The sequence below is a fragment of the Sebastes fasciatus genome, chromosome 18 (assembly GCF_043250625.1).
Source record: "Sebastes fasciatus isolate fSebFas1 chromosome 18, fSebFas1.pri, whole genome shotgun sequence".
Classification (NCBI taxonomy): domain Eukaryota; kingdom Metazoa; phylum Chordata; class Actinopteri; order Perciformes; family Sebastidae; genus Sebastes; species Sebastes fasciatus.
The window spans coordinates 14,432,881-14,450,871 of record NC_133812.1 but is presented as its reverse complement, the minus strand read 5'-3'; the positions used below and the strand labels follow the sequence as shown (position 1 = coordinate 14,450,871).

The 17,991-nt window shown below is 42.6% G+C and overlaps 1 protein-coding gene across 1 annotated transcript; it reads right to left on the bottom strand.

Moving 5' to 3' along the window:
- Window positions 1–11,393: 11,393 nt before the first annotated feature.
- Window positions 11,394–17,490, bottom strand: aldh8a1 (aldehyde dehydrogenase 8 family, member A1). Its single transcript, XM_074616080.1, has 7 exons — window positions 17,243–17,490; window positions 16,260–16,407; window positions 14,692–14,847; window positions 14,453–14,602; window positions 14,060–14,316; window positions 12,658–12,819; window positions 11,394–12,568 (listed from the first exon to the last, which is right to left on the bottom strand). The coding sequence occupies exons 1-7, from the start codon at window positions 17,378–17,380 to the stop codon at window positions 12,116–12,118; spliced, it is 1,464 nt and encodes a 487-aa protein (XP_074472181.1). The 5' UTR covers window positions 17,381–17,490; the 3' UTR covers window positions 11,394–12,115.
- Window positions 17,491–17,991: the final 501 nt, after the last annotated feature.

The following is a 17,991-nucleotide window of genomic DNA, read 5'->3' as shown; positions in this document are numbered from 1 at the left end:
TAAAGAACTGGTGGGACGCTTTACGTAAAAGGAAAACCAGCCGTGATCGTATCGGAACTGACAACTAGGGCCAATGAGCACAGGACACGAAAAGGCTCATTGTCCGCCCACATAGCGATCACATTTATGACGGCATACGGCTAATTAGTGAAATTAAAAAGAATCATTTTAATTTCCCCCGGGAGTGTTTAGCTGCAGATTGTGTGTATTTGTAATAATGGACAAAGACAAGGCCAACGCAGCAGAAGAATCCCCGGAAAGTGTCCCTTTCTCTCTGCACCGAGTCAGGAAATGCACTGAGACAAGGCCCTATTGTCACGAAAAGCTTGAACAAGGCTGCAAGGAGTGAGTGTGTGTGTCAGTGTGTGTCAGTGTGTGTAGAGTCAATGCACTTTTGAAGTAAAAGTACTGAACTGAATTGGCCTTGCACTGATTTTATAGGTAAATATTAGGTGTGTTGTGAAATGTTACAGCATATATTTTAGATCATGGAATGGATACATTAGATGCATAGAGAAATAGATGGATGGGTGGATAAAAAAAAATGGATATATGGGCAATAATATGCAGCTTGGTCAGTTAAAAACCTGAGTTATGTTAGGAATTCCTGTGTGTTTATCAACTATCACCCATGTGACAAGGGATCGAGGTTGTCAGACAGAGTCGGTCATGGTCGTACCGTCCGTCAGTCATGTACAGGAAGCAAATGTAAACAGACGGAGAGGTCACATTTCGCCCATTCTGTCATGAGCCAGGAAGTTCTCGGCCACTCTTTGTGTATTTAGGAGTGTTTGATCTTGTTCTCAGAGGCGGTGTGTCACCGGCTAACCAATGAAATGGCAGGAAAGGGTGCAAGCCTTAAAAACAAAAGATGAGCGGGGGTAAGATGTACAAGCAGAGGAAGGATGAAAACAAAAAGGGAGGAGGGGTAAAGAGAGGAAGAGGAGGGCTGGAAGATAACACCTACTGTACCTGAGAATAATAAACAGATGGCAGATGTAGGTGGGACTGATGTGGGATCTTTATTAGGATCCCCATTAGCTACAGCACTGCAGCAGCTTCTTCCTGCAGTCCACAAAACAGACTTTAGTGACAATGCAACCTGCAATTACAACTTGCATCGTAACCAGAACATTACAGAAGAAACAGGACAAGACTAAAGCACACACACACATATAACACATTGCAAATCGTAACACGGTATGTATCACTCCAGTATTCAATACAATAATCTAAATATATGAAAGGAGACCGGTGTTTGTACCCCGTGTGAAACCAGAAGTCAACGTTGATTTATTTGTCACATATAACTTACATTACGCCACTTCCACGACCGTTGTGTGATAATACATTGACTATTTCTACATCTCTCACTTGCTCTGCCAGTTATAACTGTCATGGCACATCTAAATGTATCTCCCTATGTGTTTCTTTCGCTCTGTCCCTCTCTGTTCACACATATCGTATATAGGTATACGGCTCCTCATCCCTTTCACTTCGTCTTTTTCTGTCATTTTTTCCATTCTCCAAACACTCTCCTACTATTTAAGGTGGGAGGACTGAGAAGAGGTTCAGGCTATAAACTGAAGCGTGAGCGAGAGAGAAAGTTTTCAGGCAGGAATTGAAAACTAAAACATTGGCTGGGAGGCAAGGTTTTGTTTATTGTTGTATATGCATATTTTTGTGTATGCGCATGAGTGTGCAGACAAATGCTTACCTGGACAATGGCCTGAGAAATCAGAGGCCAAACTGGGCCATCTGGACCTACAGCCCGGAACTGACCAGTCAGCATTAAGTAGGAAACTCTCTCTCTTTATCTCTCTCGGTCTCTCTCTCCTTCTCTCCCCCTTATGCACACACATATCCACCCACGCACTGACAGACAGGCCTCGGCTCTGTGCGGTCTCAGCGGAACTCTGATGGCCTTTGTGAGGCAGCCATGCTGGAGGCGACAGGCCGCGCACACTGCTCCACCATGACATGTTGGCTTCGTTATTCCTCCATTCAGGGGAGGATTTGGTGTCATCCTTCCCCCTCTGCGTGGAGAAATGAAATCAAGCTTTGTGAAGCCTCTCCCAGTGAGACATTAATGCCATGAGGTATGTATTTAAAGAATCTATTGTAGAGAATTTGAATTCATATATTCATAGCAGAAGAGCTCAGATTGGGAAAGTGTAAGGATAAATGTTTTTCCTGGACAAGAAAATGTCAAGAAACATCAAGAAATGCTGACAAATCTGAAACGTGTGGAATTCATATTACAACAAATTACTAAACATTCAGACAGGTAGGCTATACGGACTGATTTCCACTGACTTTGTGATGATGCATCATGTTTCAGATGTCCATCCTGTCTGTCCTCAGAATCAGCAGCTGAGCTGTCAGTACTTTCTCTGTACAGTGTTTGTTTTTATCTCCTTACCTCCACAAGTCGATGTTTAGTTGCTGCTCTGTGCGCACAAGAGGACACCTATGGCGCACTTGGGCCTGGGTCAGGATCAGAACTTCCGGTCCTGAGAAGTAGAAACTGTGCAGAATAATTAATCAAAACGTCTGTTACTGGTTGCACAAAATATAACCAGCGGATCTGTCGTGCGTCATTTTGGCTTTACAATCTCTCCAGTTAGAGACTGCAGATGGAACAGACACCTGCTGCCTTCAGATGGCTATGAAGAGAGTCACAGTGTAAAGGAAAGGCCTTCAATATAGTACTGCTAACTGTCTGTCATGACAGACAAAGCTTTATTCCAGATACGATTGATTGAAAAATCAGCATTATCATGTTGTAGCCTATAAAATAAAGTTATTGTTGCTCTCACGCAAACAATTTAAGGTCCAGTGTGTAGGATTTGGTGGCATCTAGTGATGTGGTTGCAGATTGCAACTAACTCAGTTCCCCTCCGCTTACTCCTCCCTTTCCAAGACTGTGGCAATGTGAGCCACGGAGTGCAAAACCGTGGTAATGCCGTTCGCCTCGCTCAGGGGCCATCCTTACCATAATAACACTACTTTAGGAACAACGGAAGTAAGACGGCGGCTGGCGGTACCACGGTTTGCACGTTACTGTTCTGGGCTACTGTAGAAACATGGTGGAGCAACTTGGCGGATTCCGTGAAGAGGACCCGCTCCCTATGCAGATAAGAAAGGCTCATTCTAAGATAACGAAAATACATCGATTCTTAGTTTCAGGTGGTACACTATTGAAAACATAGTTATTATTACACTCCATTTCTGTTAATATATCCCCCAAAATGTTACACACTGTTCCTTTAAGTAAATTATACATATTACCAAACTGATTATTGTTTGCAAATTCATGTTTCAGTTCATGCAGCTATAACAGCTGTCATCTCAGGAATAAAAAAAAGACACATTTTACTGAAAAAAGCTGCTGATTATTCTCCTGATGTACATTTAGCAGGATGCTACATTTAACTGACTTGTAACTTGCATCTATTCACCTTTGGAGATTAAGTGACTCCCAGTGAAAAGACCCCTGATCCAAAAGTAGCCTACTCACCTGAAAGGTCAATTGTCTGCTTCAATTCAGACTCTTTAATTAAGGCTCAATAAATCCAGGCCAAGCAGTCGCCCAGGGCCACGGTCTCAGCACTGAATAGATCCAACTAGATCTGAAATGTAAAGATAAGAGATACTGAATATAGAGAGAATGAAAGGGAGTTTGAATAATATTCTTTTATATTTGGCAGACAGTCATTTGAACTAACAAAGACAGCACCCATGAACGCCGGAGGCTATTTTATCAGGCTTCAAAAGGCATTAGGAGGTTGTTTGGTCCACCTCCTCCACCCTCTACCTCTACCTCTACCTCTACATGCACATCTATATATAAAAGCACCAAAATATTATTATAACACGTACAGTAGAGTGGGTCACTCACAACATGTATCGACATACAGTATAATAGTATAACAAGTCATGGGATTATGTGAAAGACATCCATCATCGAGTTATCTGGGTTAGTCCCACACTGAGCACACAGACCCGCTTCCACTCCAGATGAGTGATTACCTGTATGACACCCTACATAGAAGTGTCAACATGTTCAGTATTTTCCTTCCCCGGTGCTAGATGAGAGCTGTTGGGTAACCAAGAGAGGCAGCGTCAGGAACATTGGCCTACAACGCTGGTGACCCCTCTCACTCTGCTATTTACCTTGTGCCACTGTACTTCAGCTGGAGAGCATCTTACATAAACAAACTTTAGGCCAACAGGTTGATGCTGGTATGACAACCTGAACAATTCTGACGACGAATTTTGTTTCTTCAAAATGTTCATGTTACTGTACATTGGTCCCTGTAGAGAAATCAGCAGGACAGAAGAGCTGGTTAGCAATCAACAGAAGTGGGACCAAGTCATTGTTTTGCAAGTCACAAGTTATTCTCAAGTCTTTGCGCTACTTAAGTCCCAAGTCAAGTCCAGAGTCAAGTCCTAAGTCAAGACTGGTAAGTTGTGAGTCAAGTCCCGAGTCAAGTCTGAAGTCAAGTCCTATCAAGACAGGCAAGTCCTGACTCAAGTCCCAATTCAAGACAGGCAAGTCCTGAGTCAAGTCCTAAGTCAAGACAGGCAAGTCATGAGTCAAGTCCTAAGTCAAGACAGTCAAGTCCTAAATCAAGACAGGCAAGTCCTAAGTCAAGTCCCAAGTCAAGTCCTGAGTCAAATCCTAATTCAAAACAGTCAAGTCCCGAGTCAAGTCCTAAGTCAAGACAGTCAAGTCCTAAGTCAAGACAGACAAGTCCCAAGTCAAGACCTAAGTCAAGACAGTCATGTCCCAAGTCAAGTCCTAAGTCAAGACAGTGAAGTCCCAAGTCAAGTCCTAAGTCAAGACAGTCAAGTCCCAAATCAAGTCCAGAGTCCTAAACTTTGAATTTCGAGTCCTAAACAAGTCATAATGCGCTCTTCACCAAATATAATGCCATTTGCGTCTCAGTCTGTAATTTTCGACCCGCACCATTTGCATACTGCACTTTGTTTATGTTGACCACCGCATAGCTTTTGTACGCAAACAAAATTATGTTTGGTATAATTTTTTCCTAACTGGCGCTCAGTAACGTAATGTTAGTTCTTCACGGTTCTGTCCTGCGACTTGACTGGATGATGTCGGATTGGCTCAAACAAAGTGGATCTGAGGGATTAAATGTTGACTTGCTGGTAATGAATAGCGTTAACGTTGATTCAGGAAATGAAGGTAAATGAATTGACACTAAATTACATACTTTAGAATCTTTTGGCTTGGGGGAAGGTATCAAGTATGTTCAAGTCAAAAGGCTCATGTCCAGATGAAGTCATGAACCATTGGTGTTAAAGTCCAAGTCAAGTTGCAAGTCTTTTTTGATTTTGAGTCTTACTCAAGTCCAAGTCATGTGATTGGAGTCCACACATCTGGCAATCACTGTTTCAAGCAGAGTCTTCAGATTTGAAGGGTGCCTTCCAACCCTTTACATTTTTACATTTTGCATCTATGGCATTATTTTTGTGCTTGTCATATTTCACACAAAAAAAAGAAAACAAAGTGCTCTCTTTTTGTAACCCTATTACAACTGTTTCATACAACAGACATGAAATTTGTCTGCAACAACCTGCATGTTACGTATATATAAGTATACAGTATAGTGTATGTTGTAGGTTAAGTATATTCAAACCCATTGCAACAACAGTCTTTTTATGATTAGTCAGTGAAGGATTTTCAAAATAGTCCTAGTATCACATAAACTCTTTATTGTCCCTTCCTTTCTGGACTCTTCTAGTATTTCAGCCTGAGCTTTGTATCAGTTATCGCCCCAGTGTAAACATCTAATATTTCCATGCTGACCTAGTTCCTCTACAATGTTTGCTCTTCGGTGGTTGACTCGAGCTTTTGTGTCCTCTTGTGTCTACGTTAGTTACACGATGCTATGCAAACTTCTCTTATGGAAACAGCCTCAGTTTGGTGACGTCCCAGAAATTACCAAACAGTGCTGCAGACGCACAGCCTGTGCTCAGTGCAAAAGGACTATGAGAAGGTCATCCCTCTTCAGTGGTTCATTAGTTTTTCAGGTGGATATTATAGCCAGAGCACAAACATCTTAGAGCTCTGAGACATTTTTCTACTTAACCACCTGGACACCTCGACCCCGGCTACATCACAGCTCAGTTTAATCTCCTCAGAGCTTCCTGTACCTGTTCCTGTATGACGTTATTGTGAGAATGAGATACTAACTAGCTCTTCCTTAATGGGTGTGGAGAATTCCCAATGGCAGAATACTAGAAAGATAATGAGCGGGGAACCACTTCAAGAAAGAGGAACTATTTATTCAAGCATGAATCATTGCTGCCTGGGGAGTTGAATTGTAAAGCCTAAAAGTGATCTTTCACTCTATGGCCATATTTAGACAATAAGAAGCACATTTTTTATCTTCACAACAGTCTACAGTATATTAGTTATTTTGTTCTGCTGCTTTAGATTTTTCCAAAAGCCAAAATATGCCATAATTCTTCAATGAAATTGTCCCAGCTTCCTCCTATTACACTCTTCGTCTTTTATGTAATAAAACAAAATTGTCTTATTTCAATGTCACTTTGCTCTCCGGAGTGCAAGGATGGATTGGCAACATTTTAAATGCGATACCAGACCTACAACCAGACCCAGAACTTTACACATCGTTGTCCTGATTACATGACGTGGGGCTTCCTGACACGTATTGGCACTGTGCTCCATTTTAAAACCAAACAAAATCATCATGACTTTGCTCTTTAATCTGTTGGCCCATAAAGTGTAGTTTCGCTTGGAACATGCCGGACTGAATAGTATCTACCGCAACAGGAAGAGGACTGCCTCACTTTAATTCTTTGTAGCGTGGGGAAAGTCTTGCCCTACTTTACAACTCTGTTCAATTGGCTTTCCAAAAGTCTTTGGCATTCTCGGCTCGTGCCAACCTGCTAGTGTTGAGTATTGAATGCCAAAAATAATCTTGGTACAACCTGTGCTTAAAATAACAAAGTAGTCTAATATCCTTACTTAGCCCAGTAGTGACCCAATATCATATCTGTGTTTCAATGGAAAGATCCTGTGTCCCATGATGTATTTACATAATATGGGTAAGTACATTGTGGATGTCGGGTGTTGGCCCAGAGGTAAAATTGGACTTTGGCTCTTACATTATTGGTAATCAAAAATACAGTCCAGATGGTGTGAAGCAAAATGCTGTAATTGATGTATAATCAGAATAAATCATTCTCTCAATTTGTCAAGAAGACTAGATCTAGGCCACCACATGTTGGAAACTACAGCGTGGTGATGTTTTTCAGTATCATATTAGCATAACAGAACTTCTTATCACTGTGGAAATTAAGTCATTGAAGATAATACACATTCATAGCATGTATTTCAAACCATAGCCTATTGGATGGGCAGATACAGGTGAGTTGGTGATAGTCAAATGAGGATGTAATTCAAAAGGTATCATATGATAAAACCACCAAGAATTATCACCCAATTCTGCAGTTCCCCTCAGCTCTACAGACCGTTTTAGCGTCTTTCAAGTCTTTACTGTTTTCATTCTGTATAACCGCTCTTATCAGCGTTGTTTCCAGTCGCAGGCACTGTACAGTACATTACCTGCCCAAAACCAAACGGCAGACACAGTAGCTACTACCTATAATGTACATAGTACAATAAAAAAAAAAGTGTGTCAACTTCCTTAAAGGGACTGTTTGTAACTTCTTACACGTATAAATCAATCAAGTCAATCAAGTTTTCCGCATTGGCTTCACTTTTTGGACCCGGAGGTTGCCGCCAGGTGTCGGCTCATTGCCAAAAGAAGTCAGTTTGTAATGCAATAAAATATTTTAAATGAATGCTATTTGTGAAATGCAAGGAAGAGCAGTTGTATCTGACTATGACTCCTCATCTTTTTCTAAAATTTGACCTTGATAGGTACTGCATGTGGCTACAGCTTTATTTGGCACTTCAAACTGGTAAATGTAATGCACCTGCCAGAGATTGACATGCAGCTGCAGACATTTAGCCTTCTGTGGCCAAGTAACACTCTCAGTCCCTCCACATACACACACATGGGGATTCTCAGCTGACTTTGCTTAACCTGCTTGAACTGCAGCTTTTTCTCAGGACTCAGCTTCATCTCGGGGGCTTATCTACCTTAAAAACCCAGGCCATCCGCTGTGGAAAATTCCCCTGAACCCAAAGGTGACAGACAGCCTTGAGAGACGGGAGCATGGCGAGAGCAGGAGAGGCTGGTGGTGAGAAAGAGCAAGCCTGCAGTACTGTGTGTGACACATGACATTCAAAAAGAGTGAAAAGGAGAACAAAATTCCACACAGGAGAAAGATGGGAAGACTGGAAACCACTGATTGCTGGTTTTGTCTCTACTGTTCCATATTCTACTTTGTTTCTCAAAAGACTTTTCTTTTCAAGGACCAAGCCCAAAGCCTGTGATTTGAACTCTGATCTCAGATGTCATAATGGACGAGGTTGTGTTAGTTCAAGCGATACATCTCAACACACCTGTTAATCTGGGACACAAGGAAACAATAGGTCGAGTCAGGATTAGATTTCTCTCAACCTTTCTCTCTGTTCCTTTTTCTCCTGTTATCTGTCTATATCTGTATCTCTCTTACAGTATACACATTCACATACCCCTCTCCAAATAGGAGAACAAATGTCCTTGTGTGTACATTTATAATTAAAACACCTAAAAAAAGATTACATTACACATTCTTATTGCACTGGGTTTTGGCCAAAAGAAGACAGAAACCGGCTGTTGGCTATGACTTCACTCCACATACATATCAATGAGAAGGCCCTCTGCAGGAGGCCCATCACATCCCTGCAGCCAGCATGAAAACACATCTTTTATATATTCTGGCAGGCTAGATATTGCAGTTTCCTCGTGGTTATAAAATGGAAGGACGCTCTATTTTCTTTCCTCCCGGTGCCCGATAAGTGAGGTGAAAGTTAAATGCTTGGTTTGGCCGAAGCCACCGGCGGTGTCCTCAAAGTCACGTATACAGCGGGGCGAGACCTGCTTCAATGAGCCTTTTCCTTCTCAATGAAACTTCCACAAGAGGCGGAGATGAAAGATAAATCAAGAAAAAAGGGCGGAAACAGAGGAAAATGAAAAGAACATTGCTGAATTAACTTTGTTCCCATTCTGTTTGTAAGATTTGGACTTGGTGTGTGCGAGTGTGTGTGTGTGTGTGTGTGTGTGTGTGTGTGTGTGTGTGTGCTGGTGCAACAAAATACGCCACTCCAGACCTCCTAACCTGACTTCTGGGTGGTATCCATTTCATCACACGCTAGGAAGGCACAGGAGTGTGTGTGTGTGTGTGTGTGTGTGTGTGTGTGTAATCATGAAGCGTGACACAGCACAATACCCATGCATTCCCTAGCCAAAACACAGAGGGTGGGACACACACACTGGCTCTGTGGTAAATGTCACATACACCTCACCAACCGGGGGGACGTGATTTTACACACTTACGCATTACGGATAGGGCGAGTCCCTCGTGTATACCCTCTTTTCCTAAACTGGCACGGGGGCTCAGGTGGAGCAGAGTGCATGACGCACACATGCATACGTCACACACACACACACACACACACACACACACACACACACACACACACACACACACACACACACACACACACACGTCAGTCTCATCTCACACTGCATTAAATCATGAGCAGATGTTTAGCAAGGTGAGAAGACATGTTTAATAGGGGGTAAAGATGGGTAGCGTGGTGGAAAATACAAGAAAAACGTGATCAGGAGGAAGATGAAACAAGCTGCTGAGGGTGGTTGTGGTTGGCAGATTTTGATCATTGCTTAAAGGGCAAATATGTAATATATTTACCGTATTAAAGGAACAGTGTGTAGGATCTGGCGGTATCTAGCGGTGACGTTGCAGATCACAACTTCTTACGTGAGCCAGGCGTGTAGGATTGCTACGGTGGCCGATGCGAAAATGCGAATGGCCCTCTCTAGAGCCAGTTCTTGTAAGAGTAGAGTACTTAGAATGTGTGTGTACGTGGGAAGTGAGCGGTGAAGCAAGAGAGAGAGAGCTGCGGCGGCGACGGGAACGAGTAACGTTATTGACTCCAGCCCAAGCAGGAAAAGTTAGCAGTGCTGCTCCGATTCTCCGACCAATCTCACGCTCCATAGTCCCCTCACTTGCGAACAAGACCCCAAGGTACTTGAACTCCTTCACTTGAGGTAAGGACTCATTCCCTACCCGGAGTAGGCAATCCATCGGTTTCCTGCTGAGAACCATGGCCTCAGATTTAGAGGTACTGATCCTCATCCCGACTGCGTCACACTCGGCTGCGAACCGATCCAATGAGTGCTGGAGGTCGCAGACCGATGATGCCAACAGGACCACATCATCTGCACAAAGCAGCGATGAGATCCTCAGCACACCGAACTGCAAACCCACCTCCCCCCGACTACGCCTCGATATCCTGTCCATGAATATCACGAACAGGATTGGTGACAAAGCGCAGCCCTGGCGGAGGCCAACACCCCCCCCAGGAAACGAGTCTGACTTGTTGCCGAGGACCCGAACACAGCTCTTGTTTTGGTCGTACAGGGATTGGATGGCCCTGAGAAGTGCCCCCCTCACCCCATACTCCCGCAGCACCCCCCACAGTATCTCCCAGGGGACCCGGTCATACGCCTTCTCCAAGTCCACAAAACACATGTAGACTGGATGGGCATACTCCCATACTTATTAAAAAATGATATTCCATTTCTGCTAAAAGATCCGCCTAAATGTTATACACTGGTCCTTAAAATCATAAAATGACCATGATATTTCATCAGAGATTAACGAAACATGCTAAATTGAAATATTTAGCATGTGCATACCTGCAAAACTAACGACATTTCCCATCAGCCTCAGCTGTACTTTATGTTTAGTGCTAACTGTAAGCATGCTAACTTCAGTCATCCAGGTCACTCGGCTTGCTGACATTCCTATTCCCCTCTCCAAACATGATGTCCAACCGCAACCCGGGACAGTTTGTCATTTCTTCACCTTTCTTACGTCAGCAGGTCAGACACAAAAAAACAACTGGATGTAAAGCAGTTACTTTTGAGTGCATGAGGTTTGCATGACGTAAAACCGCAGACTTTGACCAAGTGCCCAGCCATAAAGGAATAACACCGGGACACATGTAAAGTACAAAGTGTGCTGATAAAAATGTAAAACCTTTCAAAGTTAACGTCAGCAGAGCGGTTTAGTTGTGACCCAGACTCCGACATCTATCTATCTTTTACGGACACTGTGTCATAGATAATATGAAGATTTATGGCATTCCACAGACAACAATGACACAACATTTGAAAGTAAACATAAAGACACACTGAACTACATTTTGGCATTTATATAAGTTTTTTTTATTTTATTTGAGTCAACAGCTGAGTTACAAAACAGCTGAAGAAATACCAGTTTGATTTGACAGTGATTTGTTTATACGGTTTGGTTAGCCTGAGGCACACACTGTGCCCACTTTCCTTGTGTTTCCTGCTTCACTGGAACCTTTTCACTTTTCTATTATCAGTGTTTGCATGCCTTCTTTTCAGAATTACTTCCTGAACATGACATGCAAAAACACGGACCTGTATTGCGAACTTTTAGAGGATGTTGTTCCTTCATAAAATGTACTTATTTTTCTTGAAATGGGCAATAAATGAGTTTATGCCTTATCTGGTTTCACCTTGTCTGGTCTGTACTTTTCCAAATTTGAAGCCCTAACATGCACTACTCAAAGCATTTCAAAACTGCTCAACAGTAGAAAAAGGTGGTTTAAAATATTCAGCAAAGAACTAATGAAGAAAGGTATGAATATTGCAGTGTTTTGCACTGTGAAATATTTCCTCTTCACTTGACATTTCTATTGGATCTCTGCTTGTTGTTTATTCGTCCGTATTGTTGCACTGTGACTTTCTCTGACTTTTTGTATTCTAGAAATGTGACTTAATTACAGGCTCCAGCAATCTGAGAGGGTGGGAGGTTGTCTTTGAAAGAGTATGCCGACAGAGGTTGATGAATGTCTGCAAAACTTTTCCCCAATCTTGCCTCAGTCTTTCCTCCCTCAGTGTTTGATCGCGATTGTTTTCACCTCAGTGAAGAAGTGGTAGGAATCCTTCCCGCCCTCCCTCCCCACGCCAGAGTGCTTCATCCCTCCAAAAGGCAGGTTCAGATCCCTCACCAACCAGCAGTTGGTCCACACCAGACCGGCCTGCAGCCGCGTGGCCACCCGGTGAACCTTCCCCACATCCCGGGACCACACGGTGGCCGACAGACCGAAACGCACGCCGTTGCCCTTGGAAACGGCCTCGTCCTCTGTGTCAAAGGGGCTGACGCAGGTGACGGGGCCGAAGATCTCCTCCTGCATGACGCGGGAGCTGTCGGACATGCCTGTGATGACGGTGGCATTCATGAAGTAGCCGTTAGCGTTACGCTTAGGGAGGTCCAGTGGGTCAACCCCCTCGCCACAGTGGACGACGCCGCCCTCAGATTTGGCGAGTGCTACGTAGCTCCTAACCTATAGTGACCATCACAAAGAAGGATTTCAACTTAAAGTGTTATGAGTGTTGAAAACAATGGAAGCATTTAACATTTTAATCTCATCACCTTCGCCAGGTGCTCTTTGCTGATGAGCGCTCCGTTGTTGTTGCTGGGGTCAGAGGGCGCGCCGGTCTTCACCTTTTTAGCTGCAGCCACAAACCTCTCCAGGAACTCAGAGTAAATACTCCTCTCTACATAAATCCTGCTGGTGCACAAGCAGATTTCTCCCTGAGAGAAGGAAAGAAGGGTAAAGATAAGAGGATTCTGATTGAAGCACCAGTTGTTCAGGAGATTGTTTTCATGCCTCTGCACTCATGACAAATTTGGACTGTTATCTCCCCCATGTGGACAAATCATGTCACTGCATCCTCATCGCATACAGATATTCTTCATTCAGATAACAGCCTTCATTTCATTGACATTAGTAATAAGAATAAAACTGATATGTACTCATGTAGCACTTTCAAAAACAAGTTTACAAGTGCTTTAAAGATTAGAAAACAGATGAAGACCATGGCATGGGCAGACTAACCTGTGAGTGGGAAATTATAAGATGATGGACCCCTTTCAACCTCTGTTCCTTTATGCAATAAGTTCTGTTTTTCTATGCAAGATTAATACCTGACCTTAAATTTACTGTGCGTTGATATTAATCTAGAAATATGCAATATATAAGCGTAAAACGGAAATTAAGTTTTTGAAAAGTTTGCTTTTGACACATCCTCAAGACGAGAAAATCAAGTAGGACCCACCTTTATACACTTAAAGGGGACATATCATGCTCATTTTCAGGTTCAAACTTGTATTTTGGGTTTCTACTAGAACATGTTTACATGCTTTAATGTTCAAAAAACACATTCTTTTTCTCATACTGTCTGAAACACTCCGTTTTAGCGCCTGTCTCTTTAAGCCCCCCCTCCCAAAAAAGCCTAGTCTGCTCTGATTGGTCAGCGCATTGCCATCTTCACAGCGCCACTGCAGCCGAGGATTCACTGTGTGTGTCACCTACACAAAGTTAAGCGGCACTTCTACCGGTAACTGTATAGTTGTGACATCACAACCTTACAGAAGTCCTAACAGCTCGTTTAAACGCACAGTTTGTGAAAACAGGCTGTGTGCATTTCTCTGTGGATTGAGTTTTGATACTTTCACAGTATTTTTGTAGCACCTACACCTGCTTTATAATCCAAATAGACATGGAAATCTCACTTTCTACAATACCTTTAATGGAAAAGTTTGATACTTTTGGGAAAAATATATTCTTACGGTGAGTTAGATGAGAAAATTGATACTACTTTGATGTCTGTTCGGTAAATATGAAGCTCCAGGCAGCAGCCGCATAGCGTGTATTAGCATTAAGACTGGAAATAGGAGGGAAACAGCTGGCCTGGCTCTGTCCAAATGTAACAAAACAAATAAATAGTAACCAAAAGTTCTCAAATAGAGTCTTTAAACACTTTTCTCTTACCTGATTGTTGAAGCTGGAGTGAATCGTGGTCTCAATGCACTTGTCCAGGTCTGCATCAGCAAAAATAATGGCAGGGTTTTTACCTCCCAGCTCTAGTGAGAGCTTCTTACAGTAAGGGGCGCTCCGCTCTGTGATGCGCTGGGCAGTTGCCGTGGAACCAGTGAAGGAGACCAATGGGACGTCAGGATGGCCTACGAGGGCGTCACCTGCTTTCGGGCCAGTACCAAATACGATGTTGACTACTCCTGGAGGAACACCTGCAGAGAAAGACAGGTTTATGCATTTCTTATTACTCATTTTTAATAAGTAATAGTGTAGAAATAGAAGTTTTGGGAAGAATCATGTGCAATAATTGAGTGGATTGCTATTGCATTGTGGGTGCTGTATCCCTACCAGCCTCCTTCATCAACTTGCACATCATCCAGGCAGTCACGGAGGTCATCTCGCTGGGTTTTGCCACCACTGTGTTGCCTGTAGCAATTGCAGGTGCGATCTTCCAGGTCAACAGGTACAGGGGGAGATTCCAGGGGCTGATCAGACCAGCTACACACACACACACACAATAACATAATTTAAATACACACAAAGCCCAAATAGAACAGGTTTTTAATGCCAACACACTGAGCTCTCACCCACTCCCACAGGGCAGCGGACAGTGTAGTTCAGGCAGCCCATGTGGTCCATCTGGCAGCAGTCGGTGGTGTGGTGGAGCACCGATGAGGCAAAGAAGCGGAAGTTGTGCGCAGATCGGGGAATGTCAATAGCCCGTGCAAACGTTAAGGTTTTACCTGTAACGTTACAGCAAAGATATAGAAGTGAACAGCGGAGAATAACACTCTTGAAAAGAGTTTCATATCAGAAATGTTTCATGAATGATCCCCATGGCAGGATCCCTGTTTATTTTGGACAATGCTTTAGCTTTCCTCTAGTGCCACCCTCAGGCAGAATATCAATTTAGTGGACAGTATGTCTCATAATCTAATACAGAGATTAACATACAATTTGTTGGAAACAAATAGGGTCATGAAATTAAATATTTCCGCATATACAGTCTCGTGCTTGCGCAGGTGCACTACTCGTCTGGACGAGTCTGAAGTGTTTTAAATTTATGTGTTTGCAAAGTAGTGAGCATACTGGTGGATAAATAAGACTTGGATTATGCTGCACGAGTTGTGTGAGAGTTTGTAAACGGATGTTGATAGTTTTGCTGTAGTTAAACATGGCCTCCATTTAATTTATCAAGACTTTTCCCCAGTTTTCCTTTGAAAATAAAAGTTTTCTTCAAGAATTCAAGGTAACACGGGGTGAGTAATTGATATATAAATGGTCATTTTCTGGGTGAAGTATTCCTTTAAGTATTTTCATGATCTTTTCGTATTAATTACCCGATTTCATGACCCTAATTCCTCTGGCACCATTATATATAGAGTACATATATGTATTTATATACAATAAGTATTGCTTATAATTCTGACTAAATAATTGTAATAACATGTTTAGGGCTGCAACAATTAGTCAATTAATCAATTAGATGATCAACAGAATTTGATAATAAATAATAATAAAGAAAAAAAAACATTTTATTGTTCCAGCTTCTCAAATGTGAGAATTTGCTGCTTTTCCTCATTTTACATTATTGCAAACTGAATATCTTTGGGATTTGGACTGTTGGCCGGATTAAACATGACTTTGATGACATCACCCTGGGCATTTTGATGGACATTTTTTTTTTTTACTATTTGCTGATGTTTCCTAGACCAAGCCATTAAATCGATTGGTTGCCAGATTAATCGATAATAAAAATAATCGCAAACATGTTATCAGTCATCCGTTACTACTGCACTTGAACAGAAAATGCATCTAAGGGCTTTGAAATTTGGGTTCCAAATCATATCAAAGGTCTTATTGATAACGTTTTTATGTAGACAAATATAAAATAATAATAATCTACCAAGCCTTTTGAAAGGTGCTGAATAAAAGTATGGCTTTTCCTGGAAAAAACTTGCTGTGAAGTAAATGCAATGGACCGGGGGGAGGGAGAATGCGACATCTAGTGGCTGAATGTTATCAATGGCACATTTAAATTCAAGAATTTGAGCATGCAGCCATGTTCATTTTGACACACTGACCTAGTGTTATTGACTGATAATCTGACTGACTCAGAGGTTGATACCACATGTGTTAAAACAGCATAAGACACCTTGGTCTCTGGTCTCGGCTTGGACGAACTCCTCCAGGTTGGCATCCAACAGGTCGGCCAGCTTGTTGAGGACTTCTGCTCGCTGCTCTGGGCTGCGCGCGGACCAGCCGGGGAAGGCTTTTTTAGCTGCCGCCACCGCCGCGTCCACCTGCAGGCAGTGAAGCACTGACAGATTAGCACATGTGACCTTCAGGTTGAGGCTTAAACTACATCGGTGAATCCCAACGTGCACGTCAGGAACCTACCAAGTGGTCTCACATCTCATGTCCACACTGAGGCCACAACAGAGGGGTAACATCATATACACTGGGGGGCGTCTGACTGCATGTACATTTTAATAATGGCTTGGATTTTATAAAACACTACAAGAACAGTACAGGAGCAGTAGTAGGATTAGGCCTAAATGATAACTTGACAATGTTGCAAAAATATTCTAGGTTTATTGACATGTGTGTTTAATGATTACTTCACTGTTGACTTTGTAAAAGAGCAAAGGTGCATCCCTCTTGACTATGAGCTCTCTGAAGCACTGTTTCACATGCAGCAAATGCATGCAAAATAAGAATCTGGTTTAAATGCATCAACAGCACTTGTAATAAAATGCAATCCAGGTCAATATCCCTGCAATAAAGGGACTCTACCTTTGTCCAGTTTAAGATCATAACTGTTATCAACTGCAACATGTGCCAAACACAGGCCAAATGTATACTGCCAAAGAAGAACAGCACAGCCTCCAATAGACCTCATATAACCCTACAAATATGTCTTAACATTTCTTCTTTGACAACCTCAACATTAAAGCTTTACAAATGCATCATTTGCAGCAAATGAAAGCAGTCTGAACCATGGGTTGTATGCACGTGCATTCATTCTCAATACCATATAGGCAACTGCAGAGAAAGTACCGAAAGCATAGTGCAGTATAATAAAACATCCTAAAGTAATATTACATGAGCCCTCTCCTGTGTGTGAGGATGACCCACCTCCTCTTTGCCGCTGTCAGGCACTCTGCAGTAGACCTCTCCGATGGACGGGTCGTAGGAGTCGATGTGGCTCCGACAAGGGACGAACTTCCCTCCGATGAAGTTCTCCAGAACCAGGTGCTCTGAGATGTTCGGCATAGCTGCAAACTGGTGATATCAAACTAATACAACAGACTGAGAGGAAAAACAGCAGAGTGCTGCAATCAATGTCTCCAACCACATGATCCAACTTTAAAGAGGTTGGTAACTTTGCTTTGAACTGATCCTCCCACTTTGCAGCAGTGGCCTCTACTCACATTTCACAATAAAAAGCACACTATGGTGTAGGCTAATTATTCTCCCAGGCACTGGTTAGGAATCAAAGTTCTCATAGCTACTGATAAGGGCTCATTAAGAAGATCAATCAAGGTCTCCAAAGCAGGTTTATAAATTAATAATAAGGTTAATGTTTACCACTATTATACCCCTCAGCAGTGGCGGATTCAGGCTGTCGCCATATACGCTGTTGGGCAGCCTGTATGGTACTACATCAGGTTTTCTGGACTTTAAAGGGATAGTTCGGGTGTTTTGAAGTGGGGTTATATGAGGTACTTCTCCATCATCAGTGTATTACCGACAGTAGACAGTACGCCCCTAGTTTGGAGAAAAAGAGTACCGACATGGGAGCAAAGCAATGTACTGCTGTGGATGGGGCCAGCAGCAAAACATATTTTAGCCACCTAAAACAAAGTCTCATCTAAAAAAATCAA

What these genes read in the sequence shown, in the direction of transcription:
- aldh8a1 (XM_074616080.1), bottom strand. Translation starts at nt 17,380, where the DNA reads ATGCCGAACATCTCAGAGCACCTGGTTCTGGAGAACTTCATCGGAGGG. An exon ending in AGCCGAGACCAGAGACCAAG is followed by an intron (nt 14,848 to 16,259) that starts GTGTCTTATGCT and finishes GTAACGTTACAG; the next exon opens with GTAAAACCTTAACGTTTGCA. An exon ending in ACTCCAGCTTCAACAATCAG is followed by an intron (nt 12,820 to 14,059) that starts GTAAGAGAAAAG and finishes TCCTTCTCTCAG; the next exon opens with GGAGAAATCTGCTTGTGCAC.